At 27.8% G+C, this 17,553-nt stretch overlaps 1 protein-coding gene across 1 annotated transcript; it reads right to left on the bottom strand.

Annotated features, from left to right (window-relative positions):
• Positions 1-1,253: 1,253 nt before the first annotated feature.
• Phum_PHUM194360 (protein FAM107B, putative) lies at positions 1,254-3,822 on the bottom strand (the record flags this gene model as incomplete). Its single annotated transcript, XM_002425321.1, has 2 exons — positions 1,254-1,443; positions 3,623-3,822. 2 exons carry the CDS (start codon positions 3,820-3,822, stop codon positions 1,254-1,256), a joined length of 390 nt encoding a protein of 129 aa, XP_002425366.1.
• Positions 3,823-17,553: the final 13,731 nt, after the last annotated feature.

Below are 17,553 nucleotides of genomic sequence, written 5' to 3'. Positions count from 1 at the left end.
TATTATTATTATTATTACTTTGTCATCGGTGGCTTGAATCATCAAATTTAAAATCTCATAAATATTTATTTATAAATAATAATAATAATAATAATAGTGATAATTAATATTTAATATGAGATTTCGAAACGTAATAAGCAAACTTCAATTTCATAATTATTATTATTATTATTATTATTATTATTATTATTATTATAATTATTATTATTATTATTATTAATAATAATATGTATATATACGTAATGAAATAAATTACACACTTATAAAATATTATCATTATTATTATTATTATTAAAATGTCCGAGTATAAAAAATATTATTATTCGGGAGAATTATTTTAAAAAAACGATAAAACCCGTTAAGTTTTGTTTTGTCACCAAATATTATTATTATTATTATGATTATTATTATTAATAAGCTCCGAAAAACAAGTCTTATTTTCACATTTTTATTTAGGCCTTATACTGATTATCATTATTATCATCATCGTTTACTACAAAGAAAAAAAGAAATTGTAAAAAAAAAAAAAAGTTTCCTGCATACGGTACTGACTGAAAATATGTACTATTATTATTATTATTATTATTAATTACAAATAATATTTTTTTGATAGTTCCACAAAAAAAGAAAATTAAGAAAATGTTTACGAACGTAAAACTTTCTTCAAAAAAAAAAAACATACCTGACGTCATCCCTAACCTTTTCATTAACCTTTGACCCTATCCTAAAAATAACGAACTTCTTTCCTCCACCCCCCTCCAAAAAAAAAAAAGAAAATTTTTTTCTTCCTCGATATCGTATTTTTATTTTTTATTTTATTAAAAATCCTTTGGTATTTATCATTATTATTATTATTATCATCGTTTGCGGTTTTTTTAATATTATTATTATTATTATTATTAATATTATTTACTGTCTTTGTTGTAACTTTTTAGTTTGGCATGAACTTGCATGAATTCCGGAAGTCGATTCGATGCTTCTTCCTTTTTCTCCATCTGACAAAAAAAAAAAAAAAATAATAATAATAATGAAAAAATTAGAAAGTCTTATGCAATCCATCAATAATATATGTTTTTTTCGCGGGTTAAAGGTCAGAGGTTAAATTCATTTTTTTTAAAATAAAAAGTTGGTTGGTGAAGGAAGGATCGGATGCCGCATCGCACGCACGCACGCACGCACGCACGTAACGTCCGTGAGCGAGATCAAGTGAGAAAATGAACGGTGGTCATGACGTCATGTGACACGTCACTAAGTCACGTGACGTAGTAAGTAAAATTAAAAAAACTCACGCTTTCGATCCTTCTCGCTCTTTCTTCGATGACTTTTTCCAAAAGGCTTTTATTTTGATTTTTTTCATTTTCCATTTCTTTTCTCGTCTGATGATCCTTGTGCTTTTCCAAAGCTCTCTGAAGTTCGGATTTTTGATTTAATACGTTTTTACCTCTGGAAAGAGAAAAAAAAAAAAAAAACATTTCAATAATGATGATGATGATGATGAAATAATACGTTTTTCTAAAAGACAGTAATGCATATGCGGTTGTGACAGGTTTTTTTTTTTTTTTGCTTCGATTCCAAAAGTATGAACTAAAGTCTAAGCATTTCGATCGTTGACGAGGTCAAGGTTTAAAACTCTAATCCTCCTCCGATAAAGAGAGAGAGAGACAGACGAACGGACATAGAAAGCAGCAAAGAAAGAGAAAAAGAGAGAGAAAGACAAACAGAAAAGGTTTACAATTCTAATTTTTCTGGAAAGGAAACGGAGGGAGAGAGGCAAACAGACAGGCAGACAAATAGAAAGCAACAAAAAGAGAGAGAGAGAGAGAGAGAGAGAGAGAGAGGATAACAGAGAAAGAACAACAGAAAATGAGAGAGAGACAAACAGAAATGGTTTACAATTCTAATCCTTCTAGAAAGGGCGGGAAAGAGAGAGAGAGAGAGAGAGAGAGAGAGAGACTAATAGAAAGCAACAAAGAAAGAGAGAGACTGATAAAGAACGACAAAGAAAGAGCAGCAGAAAAGAAGGAAGAGAGAGAGAGAGATAGATAGATAAAAGTAATAAGAAAGAGAGAAAGAGAGAGAATAACAGAGAAAAAGCAACAGAAAATGAGAGAGAAAGAGAGACGAAAAAGATTCATCTGTAATATCATGACGTAGTTCAAATGACGTCATAATCCCGTAACGTACTCCTACGACCGTTCGCGCCTTTTCATTTAAACGATAAATAAAAAACCTAAAAAATTCCAGAAGCTTTTATTCAAAGCAATTATTATTATTATTATTATTATTATTATTATTATTATTATTAATAGTGTTGTTAACGCGTAAAAAAAAAAAAAAAATTCTGATAATGACTTTCTAGTTCGTTAAAAAAAAAAAAAAACTTTCCATTCGGTTTTGGGTTTTTACCCTGAGGTTTATTATTTATGTAAAATAATAAATAAAATTTTTTCCTAACGAATAAAATTTTACTAAAATAATTTATTATCCCGACGCCATTTTTTTTTCTAAACAACAACTGATACATTTACGTGATTGAACATTATTAATATTATTATTATTAATATTATTATGATTTTGGCGACGTTTAAAATTAAAAAGTGATAATAATAATAATAATAACTTTCCCTTCGATTTGTTATTAATTTTTTTTCCATCCATATTTGAGGTTGACTCGCAGGCATTTTTGTAAAAAAAAAAAAAATCAACAAATATTTTCAATAAGGCCAACAATCAACAACAACAACAATGATAATAATAATAATAATAAAACGTAAAAGCAAATAAGATAATAAGTTTAAAAAAAAAAACAAACAAACACACAAAATAAAAAAAATTTGGGTTAAAAAATACAAAATAAAAACTCATTTGCCGCCGCCATGTTGTTACGTAACAGGAACGAATAGCGTGACGTTTCGCGTGACGTAATACAAAAAGTTCGTTATCGCCATTTTTTTTTTTTTCATATTTATTTATTATTATTTCGATTCGTTTTTAAATTAAATAATTCGACAAATATTTAAAAAAAAAAAAATAAATAATAATAATAAAATTTAAATCGAGAAAGCGGAAGGCGGAGGTTAGGGCGGGGGCTGGGGAAATCAGAAAAATGGCGAGAATATTTAAAAAAATAAAAATTAATCGGGAAAACGAAAGCGAAAACATTACCGGAATTAAAAATGGCGGCGGTTAACCGTAATAAATAAAATTTTCTGGGCTTTTATTTTTATTTTTACAAAATGAAGAAGGCGGTGATGTTGATGATGATGATGATGATGTTGATGATGTTGACGAGATGATAATGATGATGAAAACATAATAAAAAATTTTTTTTTAAAAAAAATACGAAATCGTTTTACGCACGTCGTTTAATATCGTTGATTGACTTGATTGAATTAAGGATCGATCGATCGCCATCAGGTGCGTATAAAAACGTTTTAAAAATAAAAAAAATTTCACTTTTATTTATGGAATCAATTACTTTCTCCCCGTCGTCTCGTATATGTCTAACCTCCTACCGCTCCTACCCCGCGTATATACGTGGCCGTTACAAAATCCAATTTAAATAAAATCCGTAACGAAGTAATAATAGTAATAATAATAATAATAATAATAAATGACTTACATTCTTTTATTAAATAACAATTCCTTGTGCAAATCTTGACGGTCTTTCGAATCCAGGCACGGATTGAAAACCTTACGGGGTAATATCAATCCCTGTGAATCGACTAATGGTCCCATTGGTAATGCCGGAGGATGCGGTATGTTATTTATTATATTTTTCTCTTGTATCTCGTCTTTCAAAGACGATGATTCTTTCAACATTAAATATCCTACGTGAAAAACAAAACAAAAGAATAAATAAATAAATAATTCAAAATGTCTATCCTATTCTATTTATCTAATCCCACGTGGGAAAACCGTTTTTGTAAAAGACGGTAAAAAAAAAAAGAAAAATGTCACGATTTTTGTTTTTTTTTTTTTTCCTTTCTTCTTCTTCAAAGCGTTACAAAATGAAAATAACAACAAAGTAAATCGACCGTGGAATCAGAAAAACAATAAATAAATAAAAATTTACTAGACCCACGTTTTTTTCTCGACGGTAAAAAAAAAACGGTAGCTTTTTTATCAATCGTATCGTACGTATTTTGACCGATAACGGTTATCAACGGTCACTTTTTTTTCTTTGCCTTTTGTCAAACGCGACCCAATAAAAAAAAAAACAAAATGGCTGACATTTTTCTCGTTTTAATTGTTTTTTAATATGTGCAAAAATATATATAAGGAAATTTAAATCAACCATAAAACAAAAGGAAAATATATATATATTATTAGTTCGACTCGAATAAAAAATGGCGGAACTAAAAGGACAGAAAAAAAAAAAAAAAAGAAAAAAAATTATTTACCGACGGCAAATTTTCGCCCCACCCCCCACTCTCGTTTTCCCTTCCCTTCCCTTCGACCTACCCACACCAGGGCGTGAGGCGGGGGGAGGGAAATTAAGGGATAAATGTAAAATGATGGCGTGAAATTAAATTTTAAAAAAAATAACCGTCGATTTGTTACGCATTGTTATTTACACGACTCGGAATATTTTGATTTATTTTTATTTACACGTCTTTTTTTTTTGACATTTTCACCGTAATCAAAATGTCGTACCATTAATGTCGTTTAATTATATATAGAATAAAAAAAATTACGTGGCGCGTTCGGATAATGATGATCTCGTATGACAAACAAAAAAATTTTTTTTTTTTTAATTTTAAATATGGCGCGTCGAGTAAAAAAAAATTTTTTTTTCTTTTTCTTCTGTTACGACATATTCGGTGCTAATGGAATTACGTAATCCATAATTATTCCTCCTCCTTCCTTTTAAGCGGAAGAAAATTAAAAATAAAATAAAAATAAAACGAATGCATTATGAGTAATTAATTAATTGTGATTTTGAAATATGTGAAATTTTTATCTAGTTCCACGACTACGCAAAAAAAAAAAAAAAAAACATTAATTGTTAATAATAATAATAATTTATTTGACGGTGTAATGTTTTTTTTTTTTTTTTTTTTTTTTTACCGAGTAAAGCAATAATAATGAGAGAAGTAAAATGAGAGAAACAATGGGAGGAAAAGGGGGTAGGGAGAGAGAGGGAGGAAGGTGAGGATTGAAAAAGGAGAGAAAATACGAAAATGAATGGAAAGAAAGCGTGACGTGATGATGATAAAATATCGTCGTAATTTGTACAAAGTCATTAAGTTGTTTTTTTTTTTTGCACCTGATTCGTTTATTATATTGACATATCGAAACCTGAATTCCTGTCGGAATTAAAATTTAAGGAATTTTATTTCTCTCTCTCTCTCTCTCTCTATCTGCCTTCTCGTCTTCCTTTCTCTCTCTTTCCGCCTGTTTTTCTCCCTTTTCCTTTCTGCCTGTTTAATTGTCATTCTCTCTCTGTCTCTCTTTCTTTCTGTTTCTACTCGTTTGCCTTTCTCTCTCTTTTTGCTTCTGCCTGTTTGTCTTTGTCTCTCTCTCTCTCTTTCTGCTTGTTTATCTTTCTTTCTCTTTCCCTTTCCGCCTGTTTATCTTTCTCTCACTCTCTTTCTCTTTCTGCCTGTTTGTCTATATTTTATTTCTCTCTCTCTCTCTCTTTCTCTTTCTACACCTCTATTTTCTGTCTCTTTTTAATTTGCTCTAAATTTTTCTTTTTCTACACAACTTGCCAATTTGACACACCGAATAAATTTTAAATTCAATAATTTTTTAATTTTTTTTTCTTCGATATATTAAATTAAATTAAATTAAATTAAATTTTTTACATTTTACGATTTAATTACTCTATGACTTATTGTTTATCACACTTTCATCTTATGTGACGTAACGAAAACGTTAATTACGTTCACTTTTTTATTAATAATAATTATTATTATAATTATTCGGATACGAAAACGATAAAAAATATATATATATTTACATCATTTCTTTTCTTTTTTTTTATAATCATCCTCTTCCTTCTCATCTACTACCCATTCTCTCTCTCTCTAATTTTTTTTTTTTTTTTTTTTTTAGTCAGTCATTCTTTAAGGTCTCACAACAAACCACGACTAAAAAATTTAATTTTTTAATTAAAACAACTTTTTTTTTTTTTTTTTTAGTTGACTAAAAAGTATTGAAAAATTTGAAATAAAATATGTAGGACATACGACGGTGACGTCACCACCATTTATTAAAAAAAAAAAAAAAACAAAAATGCGAGCAGAAGACGGTAAACAAAAAAAAAAAAAAGGATTTAATAGTGGTTGTTAAAGGGGTTGTAAATACCAAATAATCAAATACGACCGGCCACACCCTTCGGAAATTCACATACGACCCGCATCAATTATTTAATTTCATAGAGTAAATCGATATTTTCGATTTATATAAAACAATAACTTCCGGTTAATATATATATATATAAATTATTAAAATATCATCAACGATGGTATTGAAATTGATAAATGAAATTGACAGGGGTTGTTAACATTCGAAACGCGAAAGTTTTATAAATTGTTTCGAAACATTTTTTTTTTCCATATCCATTTCCGTTTCCGTTTTTTCAAATCATCTTATCTATTTCCACGTTACGGTAATTTAAAAACGAAACAAAACAAATTATAGATCATTTGTTTTCTCCCCCACCCTCCGATTTACATCGTTTCTTAAAACTTTTTTTTCTTTTTCTTTTCTGCAACCACTTTAAAAAAAAATTCTTTTCGTTTTCATTTTCATTTTCTAAATCGAATCGAATTCTATTTACACTTTTTGATTAAAGAAAATTTTTTTTTTTTTTATTTTCGATAATAAATTCTTTGATTTTACTCATTATTCGAAAAACAATAAAAAAAAAAAAACGTTTCAAAAACATTTGTTCATTATTATTATTGTTATTATTATCATTATCATCATCATCATTATTATTATTATTATTATTATTATTTTAAAAAAAATTTTTTTTCCTTTTTTTTCCTTTTCATTTAGTTCTAATGCGCGTAAATTATTGCCACGCATTTTTTTTTTTTTTTTTAATAAAAAATTTGAATAACAAAACAAAGAAAAACAACAAAAAAAAAAACAGTAATAATAATAATGATAATAATAATAATAATAATAATAATTTTTTTAACGCGTAAATTTTTTTTTTTTTTTTTTTCAATTCAATTCAATTCAAATTAATTACGTCTTATTTGTTTTTTTGTTTTTCTTCGTATTCGCGTATTCGATAAAAGACGAAACAAACGACGAAACAAACAAACGAAAATATCGTACCTAATAATAATAATAATAATAATAAGAAGAAGAAGAAGAAGAAGAATAAGGAGAAGAAGAAAAATTACAGTAACGCAAATAAAGAACGTTCAATAACAATTTCGAATACAAAAAAAAAAAAAAATAAAAGTAATGATAAATTTTAAAAATGGCCGCTTCCAAATCAAACCGCAGGCAAAAAAAACCATAAATGGAAAACAAAAAACGCAAAACAAAAATCTGACACGATAATACTTCTGACAAGAGTATTATTACCTACTCGCTCGCAAATAATAATAATAATAATAATAATAATAATAATAATAATAATTAATAATATTAATAATAATAATAATAATAAACGATTTTCTCGATGATGAGTAGTAAATTGAAAAAAAAAAAAAAAAAAAAAAAAAAAAACGTTTAGGTACGAACAAAACAATAAAAAATTATTTAAATATTACCAAGAGAGAGAGAGAGAGAAAGAGAGAAGGGGGGAGAAAGAGAGAGAAAGAAAATATACAGGTGCAAAACGTAATAAATGTAATTTAATATACCTGAATAATCGTTTGCTATTTATGATTATAAAAAAAAAAAAATATTTTTTCTGCTACGATAAATGATTCACTCTCAAATCCCACTCGCTCGACTCACAAAAATAAAATCGTAAATACGTTAACGTTTGTAAGATTTTCCTTCTTTTAACTTCGATATATCGAATCGTATCGAAAATAATCGTTTTAACGACACGAATTAAAAAAAAAAAAAAAAAATAGAAATCACGTCATCGAAACGACATTGAATTTATTTTTTATTTTTTATTTTTTTTGTAAAAAAATTTTTTCTCCTTTTTCAACCGGAACTTAATCGCATTTTAATAAATTTTTATATTACATTTTACATTTCCGGTTAAGTGAAAAAAGAAATTTTTGGCGGGAAAATTTCAAATTTGTTTTAAAATATAAACAAACATAAAAATAAATAAATAAAAATCTTCGAAAGTAATTTAAAGTTATTAATAAACGACTTTTTCCACGACGACGACGACGTCGTTTTTTTAAAAAAAAAAAAAAAGTCGTGGCAATAGTTTTTTTCCTTTTACTCTTTTTTTCGTTTTTAACTAAACGTTACCCGAGGGGTAACCACGATAGTAAAACAAATCGAATTACCAAAGTTGGCAAAAATAAATAATTTCGAAAGTTAAAAAAAAAAAAAAATAATAATAATAATTTTTGAACTTGAGGTCACATAAAAAATGGAAAAAAAAAAAAAAAATTAAAAGAAAAGGAAATAAATCAAAGGTCCGACAAAGGAAATCATTTTTTTTCCTAGCGAAAGATGAAGAATGTTTTGCAATATATATATATATATAAACTTTAAATTTCGAAATATTTTTTTTTTTTTTTTCTGATTTGAATATTAATTCAAATTGTTTGTTGTTGTTGTTCATTTTTTTTGTTAATAAAATATTTGTTTGTTTTCTCTATGAGATTTTTTTTTTTCCAATATTCAATTAAAAAATAATTTTGTGAAATAATAATAATAATAATAAAAAAATTCTCATTCTCACGACGATGACGATGACGAGAATATTTTTTTTTTTTAATTCGTAATCGGTTTCTGATACATACCATTATTATTATTATTATTTAACCTTATTTTTTAATAATAATAATAATAATAATAAATTACGTAACGACTCCTTGTTCAAATAATTTAATTAACGTATGGGAAAAATAAGTTGGATCATCGAATAATGAAAAAAAATTTTTTTTTTTTTTTTTTTTTTTACACACGAGAGTTAAAAAGTTTTTTAAATAATAACAAAAATCATCGAAAAAATTAAAAAACTTTTAATTATATCATTATCATTATTATTATTATTTTTAAAAAGTTATACGATGCTTAAATAACAGCGTAGGAAAAATCAAAATGGCGTCAGATTTTTTTTTAGAAATTTTCCTCGCGAGAAAAAATTTTTTTTTACAATGTTTTAAATTGAAATTGGGATTTTTCGCACGACCTTGAACACTATCAGTCACATCCGTTGATTGTTTGTTTATATACATATTGTTGATAGAATAAATTTCAGTTGATTTTAATTTTTAAAAAAAATTTCCATAGAGTAACAACAACAACAACAACAAAGAGGACGGAAAATAAAATAGCAGAAAATAGCAAAAAAAAAAGAAAAAATTCCACGCGAATTTGTTTGTTTGTTTGTTCGTTTTTTACGTAACCCTTCATTTAATTCTATACGACACGATAAATTTTTAGCAGAAGACGAACGACATTTAAATAAATAAAAATTCACGCGTACGAAAAAAAGAGTAAAAGTTGAAGTAGTAATGATAATAATAATAATAATAATAAATGATTTTTGTTTCTTACCTGATTTTGTTTCTTCTTCAAATTCCTTCCGTAAATCCGTCAAATTTTCGATTCCTTCCTGAAAAAAATAAATAAATAAATAATTTCGAGTCGTCAAACGAGTGAGAATATTAATAATAATAATAATAATAATAATAATAATAAGTTAACTCATGTGAGGCTATATTTCAAGGATCAATAAAAATAAAATAAAAAATTATTTATTAATTTAAAATAATATTATTATTAATGATGATGATGATAAAAACAACAACAACAACAACAAACGAACATGAAAACATAACAACTTTTTATTTATTTATTTATTGATTTTGCTGTTATTATTAATATTTAATTATTTTTTTAATATTAATTAATTATTTCATCATCATCATTTTTTATTTTATTATTGAATTTATTGATTTGTATAAAAGTTGATTTTTAATATAAAAAAAAACCGGAAATTGTTTTTTTTTTCTAAATAAAAAAAATCACGTGTCAACAGGTAAAAAAACAAATTGGTTAACGTTCGCGCGACGATTTAAATGGTTTTTTATAAATAATAATAATAATAATAATAATAATGAAAAACAGGATTTCGTTAAATAGTTAAATTATTATTATTATTATCAAGCGAAATTTTTCTTTCCTTTTCCGTCGATTGCGTTTACATCAGAAGCCGGAAAAAACAAAAAAAAAAAATTCGGAAAAGAAAAATGCGATGTTTCTATCTAAAGCTCCCCTCCTCCCCCAACAAACTCATTCAAATAATAGAAAACATGGAATGGATTGTCCTAAAAATAAAATATTCAATTCACCTCCTCCTTTTCCTCCCCATTCATTCAATCATTCATTCATTCATCATTGCAAACTCTTGCAAAAACTATGAGATTAAATATAAAAGCATTTCCGTTTTCCTCTTTTTCCATTTTTTTTTTTTAACTAAGCGGGGGGTCAACTTATTCTTATTTACCCCTCTCACTCCACCATCTTTTAAAAACGTGTGCACGTGCATATGTGCAAAAAATAAAAATGGCGGTCAAAATGTCATTATTTGATTTTTAAAAAAATTTTACGCTGTCGTACGGTAGTAGCCGTTTAAAAAAAATTTATTATTATTATTTAACGCGTATTAACTCGTGAGAAATCATTTCGACACTCCAGAACAAACACACGAACAAACAAACGAACAAACGAAGGAACAAACGAAAGAACAAACGACACCTAAAACTTTTTTTTTTAATATTATTTTGAAACGATGAAATAAAATAAAATTTGTACGACAAAAAAAAACATTTGAATTTCGTTTGTCGTTTGCCGTTTGTTGTCAATGTCCGCGACACCGAATTCTCTCTCTTTAATAAAAACAAAACCGAAGCGTGTCGATTAATTTGTTTGTTTGTTTTTTGTATTTACCGTTTTCAATTATAAAAAAAAAACCGAAAAAATTATTGTTATGTACGGGTCGTGGTCATCGTTTTTGTTTTAACAATTACAAACGTCGGTTTTTTATGACGGCTTCGCAATTCGACAAACGGTACTATTCGCAAAAACTAGCGAACAAACAAACAAACAACGTTTGAAAAAAAAAAAAATTATTCGAAACATATCATTAACCGTTTTCGTATATATAAAGAAAAAACCACGTAAACTGCAACCGAATCGAATAAAACAAAAAAATTTTATCAATTTATTATTATTATTATCGTTATTATCATCGTGTTTTTTTTGGCTTCTTCTGATTTTACAATGTCACGTCGTTTCAAACATGAAAAAACTAATTTTTTACCGGAGGAGAGAGGGGAGGGAAAGGAGGGGGAATAAAAGACAAACAAAAATTTTCATTCATTCAAAGGTAAACAATGATAAGACGTGTTGTTGTTGTTGTTGTTAACCTTAATGGCGGACTCATCGTCTTTACCTTTTTTTTTTTTTTTTTCTCCCTTCTCTACAAATATTTAAGGTATTCGATTGTTATCACACCGTTATCACTTCCCGACGTCTTGATAATATTTATAAACTTTAACAATACTTTAAAGATTTTAACCAAACCGTTTCCGTGATAAGAAAAAACCTTCGCCTCCGCCCTCCGCCCCATCGAATTCCTAATCGTCGGGGTAACAAATAAAATTAAACAACTTGGTGCCACGACGAATTTTTTTAAACAAGTCAGTCGGTGATTTTATTCCACGACTAGAATTTCAATAGGAAAAAAAAATTAAATTAAATTATGACAGACCGGAATTAAAAAAAAACAAACAACGAAAATTTGTTTTCGGCAAATGGTCTTAATAATAATGATGATGATGATGGTAATGGTGATGATGATAATGATGATGATGATGATGATGATAATTAAAATCGTTTTGCTCCGATTCTTGTCTAGGCTTACATAAATTAACAGCTTCCATGTGTGACCGACCGACCGACCGACCGCTGCTACCACTTTTTTTTTTTTTTTTTTTTTGTTCACTCGACCGTTACGGATATGTCAACTTCCTATAAATCTATTAAATCCTTCTTCCCCTCTTTTTCTTTCTTTTTTTCCCCCTTTGATTCACTAACAATTACTATTAATTTAAATTCATCCTCATTTAAAAAAAAAAAAAAATTTAATAACAGTAATAATAATAATAATAATAACATAATCATCATCATCGTGATTGTCATTGAGGAAGGACGAATAAAATAATACCGTTAATATATATAAAAATCAAATTGAAATTTTTTTCATACTCATTATTATTATTATTAGATTTTTCTTTCCACACCTGAAATTTTCTTTTTGTCGGGGAAGAAGAAAAATAAGAAGAAGAGTCAAGAATAACCTTGTAAAAACCTACGATTTTGTTTTCCTTTACCATCCCTTAATAATCCCATCGTGATTATAATAATTTATTTATATTTTCTTCTGCCACGAAAATTTTTTTTTTTTATTTACATTTCGTAAAAGTGCGTGTTTTAAGTATCGTTATTATTATTATTATTATTATCATCATCATTAACCCGTTCATCTATTAATGTGTTTTTCTTTTTCTTCTTCCTTCTACTTCTATTCATATATGCACGTCCGACTCTACGTTAATTATTATACTTTCTCGTTTGCATCTCGTTAATACATTTAAAATTCTCTTCCGATGAAAAAAAAAAAAAAGAGAGAGGAAGACAGAAAGAGAGGAGAGAGAGAGAGAGAGAGAGAGAGAGAGAGAGAGAGAGAAATTTTAGTCAAATTTATTTTTTTCCTCAAAAAAAAATCAGTCATTTATTTTTTATTTTTTTTATTAATATTTATTTATTCCCGTTAGTATTCTCTCTCTTTATCTCTCTCATTCTCTCTCTCTCTCTCTCTCTCTCTCTCTCTCTCTCACATGGCTACCACATTATTTTTAATAATAATAATAATAATAATAATAATAATAATAATAATAATAATAATAATAATAATAATATTTAAACGAACGAAAAAAAAAAAACAAAAAACAAAAACATAATCGATCAATTTGAAATCGAAGGTTTTTACGTTTTGTTTTATACGTTTTTTGGGGGGCCTTTTGTAATCGCCTTGAAAATTATTATTATTATTATTATTATTATTATTATTTTCGAGATTTTGTTGTTGTTTTTAAACAAAACAATTTAAATTATTTGTTTTACATATTTTTAATGTAAACAACGAAAGTAGGAACCAAAGAGTTTTTTTGTCTACAGTTAATAACGAACATAATCACTCAAATGATTTTTCCCTCTTTTTTCCTTCAAATGTTAACCTTTGACGTCATCACACGTTTAAGAACACAAAAAAAAGGACGAAGAGGAAAAAATCCGATCGGTCATTTATTAACAATCCAACAATCATTGACAAAATAATATATAGAGACGAGAAAATTATTTCGTTTTTGTATTGTATGTAGAGTAAAATGGTTTTTTGATGATAATGATGATGATGATGATTAAGAAAACAGAGAGAGAGAGAGAGAGAGAAAAAGAGAGAAAGAGAGAGAGGGATAGAATCTTTTTTTTTTTTTTTTTGAATTAAACACATTGTGAGATAGAAGATGATTCAAGCTCAAGTTATTTCCATACCTGAAACCTTGCCTGGAATGATCATACCATAATCACAACACCTCATATCAATTCTCATTTATCACTAAAAACCTACAAAAGTACCAAAACAAAATAATAATAATAATTTTTTTTTATTTTCCCAGTCGAAATTAAAATGTCATCATCATCATCATCATCCTCGGTTTACTTTCGAGCGAGAGAAAGAAAGAAAATGAAAACATTTTCCCTTTCCCCGTCTCTCCCCACACTTCCTTCCTCCCTGATTGATTGATTGAAAGTGTGTGTGTGTATGTTATTAAAATTCAAAAATCGTCCATTGTTTTCTTTTTTTTTCATTATTCCAGTAAAAAAAAAAAAAAAAAAAAAAAAACCAGGAAATCCATTTCAACAAATTTCCTAAAAAAAAGAAAAATCCTTTTTTTTTTTTTTGTGGGTCACACAACATATAAAACTTCCGCCATATTAAAAAAAAAAAAAAATTCGATTGAAATTTATTTTGTTTATTTTCCGCGTGTATTTTTTTTCCGGGGAGGAAAGGGGGGTTAAACGCCGCTTCGAACAAACAAACAAACAAACAAACAAACTCTTTCGAATCGGAAGAAAACGTAAAAAAAAAAAATTACCATAAACGGTAAAAAAAAAAAGCAAAAAAAGACCGGAAATACGCGGTTAGAAATGGCTTTTTGAACCTGTGGAAATAAAAAGTTTACCAGGAAATTATCCGGCGGTTTTTTAAATGTCGTTTTTTTTTTTTTTATTTCGTTTTTCATTTAATTATTTTCACGCCACAACACAAACTTGTCATATAAACACACCAATGATGCCAAAAACCGAATTATTGCAATAAAACTCCACCATCTTTCTCTCTCTCTCTCTCTCTCTCTCTCTCTCTCTCTCTCTCTCCTCTCTTTCTCTCTGTCTTTCTCTCTACGGTCGGTTATAAGTATTAAGAAAATAAAACGATGGAATTTTATTATTATTATTATTATTATTATTATTTCGAAAGCGACGCGGTTCACAAATGACACCAACAATTTATAGTTTTTAACGTTAAATAGAAAAAATAACTACTCGCACCGACATTTTCCGGTGCTACGTCATGAAAAGACAATAAAATTAAATACTATCGAATCGCCACCCCCCTCACCACCACCACCACCATCATCACCATCACCATCACCAGCTCCATCACCATCAAAACCACCACTCATCGATACCCTTAACTTTGACCCTTACAAATTTCGTAAATCTCTCGTAAATCTTATGCTACCGCATTACATTCTACGATTATTATTATTATTATTATTATTATTATTATTATTATTATTATTATTACAACAAAAAACTGAAGAAGGTGGCAATTAATCACGTCGAAGGTTCATAAATAATTTTCGTTCAGGTGTGAAGAATTCACGTTAATGTTATTAAAAAAAATTACGTAAAATTTAACGAAAAAAAAAAAAATTTTTTTTTTTTTTTTATTAATGACGTGACGTAAATTAATAACTAATTAATAATAATTAATAATTTAAAAAATTCTTTCGCTATGAATAATTCCTAATATATATACCTGTACCTGAGGTGCGTGCCAAACAGGTAGATGAAGTCAAAAGAAAAAAAAAAAAATTATAATGAAAATGATAATGATAAAACTTACGAAATATTTTTTTAAAAATAAATTATCAAAACGGAAACGGAAACAACAACAACAAAATAACCGCGACAAACAATAATTTAACCGAAATGAAAATAAAATTAACGAATAACGTTCAAAAACAACGAGAACAACAACAACAACAAACAACAAACAACCAACCAGTGTAAAAGTAAAAGAAAAACTAAACAACACAAACGACGACGACTCGTGAAATGCGCAACTCATATGTCTCTCTCTCTCTTTTCTTCTTCTCGCGCTCTCTTTATCTGACCCATACAAACACACACACTCTCTCTCTCTCTCTCTTTTTTGCTTTTTACTCTCTTGGTTCAAGTTCAGTGAGTTGTAAACATGGGCCATTAGTCTCTCTCTCTCTCTCTCTCTCTCTCTCTTTCTTTCTCTCATCTTGTCTATCATAGATTAATATCATTAGGCTACGATACCCACAGGAGGACAATTCGAAAAGGAGGAGAGGGGAGGGGAGGGGCGGTCATCGTTATGTTATGCGCATTATAATTATTGGCATCGTTTAATAAGAACGCGAACTAAAAAAAAAAAAAAAAAAAAAAATGGCGGAAAAGGAATTTTTTAAATTATTATTTCTTTATTTACAAAAGATTTCGATGATGATTATTAAGGTTCCCATTCCAAGAGGAGGACCATGGAAGGAAATGAAATATTTAGAAGGTGATGCCAGAAAGAAAAAAAAAAAAATGAAACGAAACCTCGGGCATGATCATTCCAGAACGTGAGAGATAATAAATGAGAAGAAGAATGAAAATGATAAAAGGTAATTTTTTGTTAGCGGTCCAGATGACGAGATGAGATGCTGACGAGTATCATCATCATCATCATCTTCAGATATAAATTTTTTTCCGGATTTTCAACGTTGGGAGCCCACCCGATTTTCAAAACGGGTAAACGGATATTCCCCTTAATAGGGAAACCGTAACAAAAAAAAAAAAAAAAAAAAAAAATATTTTGGATAAAAGAAAGACCGACGATAAGAGATCTGAGTTGTGAGAGGACATCGCTGGAGTCACCACACGCACACACACACACGCGAGAATTTTAGATTAGCGGTCGACGATAGGCACATCACCGGAAAACTCCTGGGAAAACAAAAAAAAAAAAAAAAAAAAAATCAAGTATACGAGCGTATACGAGTAAAGAAGAGTCGTATGCGTGTGTAAGTAAAGAATAATAATAATGATAACTAAATTTACGAGAGAACTAAATCATGCCCCCCAAGACATAATAACATAACTAACGGAATTTAAATTAGTAATTGTCGGGGAAAGGGGGGGAAGTTATGATGATTAGGATAATTTTTTTTTTTAGTCATGCATGGATAGCAGATTGCGCAGAATCTTCTTTTTTATTTTTTTTTTCGAAAAATCCCGGGTCACCGCCACTACCACCACCACCACCACCACCACCGCCGCCATCACCATCACTACAAAAAGAACCTTAATTTAGTTAAGTCAAATGATCTCACCCCTCCCCCCAACACTCCTACTTCCCTTTTCTTTTCCGTTTAAAAAAAAAAAAAAAAGTCACCGCATAAAAATAAATAAATGAATAAAATAAAATAAAATAAAATAAAAATTTGTAGTTAAAAAAAATATTATTATTATTAACTACTACCTAATAATAATAATAATAATAATAATAATAATAATAATAAAAATCCCGTTACATCCAATTTCAGTTGGTTTTTTTTTTGTTATTCGATTTACTACTACGTCATCAGTTCTTTGAAATCATCGACATTTTTACCTTTTCCTCCATGAGACTTTTTTACTATCAAAGGGTATCACCCCCCCCTTCACCCCTATCATAATAATAATATATTTGGTTATTATAATAACAAATAAAATTATTAAAACGATTTCGTATCGATGATTTGTGGTTGTTGTTGTTGTCGAAAACAAAAAGAAAACTTGGGAAAATTTTCATTTTTAAAACGAAAAAAAAAACGAATTAATAACGATCGTTAATTGACATCGAGACAATCATCTTACACACGTGTAATCAACGTGTAATCACAAAACAACTCTTAATTATTATTAAATCTTTAAAAAAAAAAAAAAAAAATTATAGCAAAACGAAAGAAATTTTCTCTTTTTCTTTTTGTCTAAACGTCATTTTTTTCTCATTTGCTAAGAAATTATGGGGCCTTCGTT

The sequence above is a fragment of the Pediculus humanus genome, genomic scaffold (genome assembly GCF_000006295.1).
Source record: "Pediculus humanus corporis 1103172107542 genomic scaffold, whole genome shotgun sequence".
Lineage (NCBI taxonomy): Eukaryota > Metazoa > Arthropoda > Insecta > Psocodea > Pediculidae > Pediculus > Pediculus humanus.
Note: the sequence above shows the minus strand (reverse complement) of the source record. Positions and strands in the feature narration are given on the sequence as shown.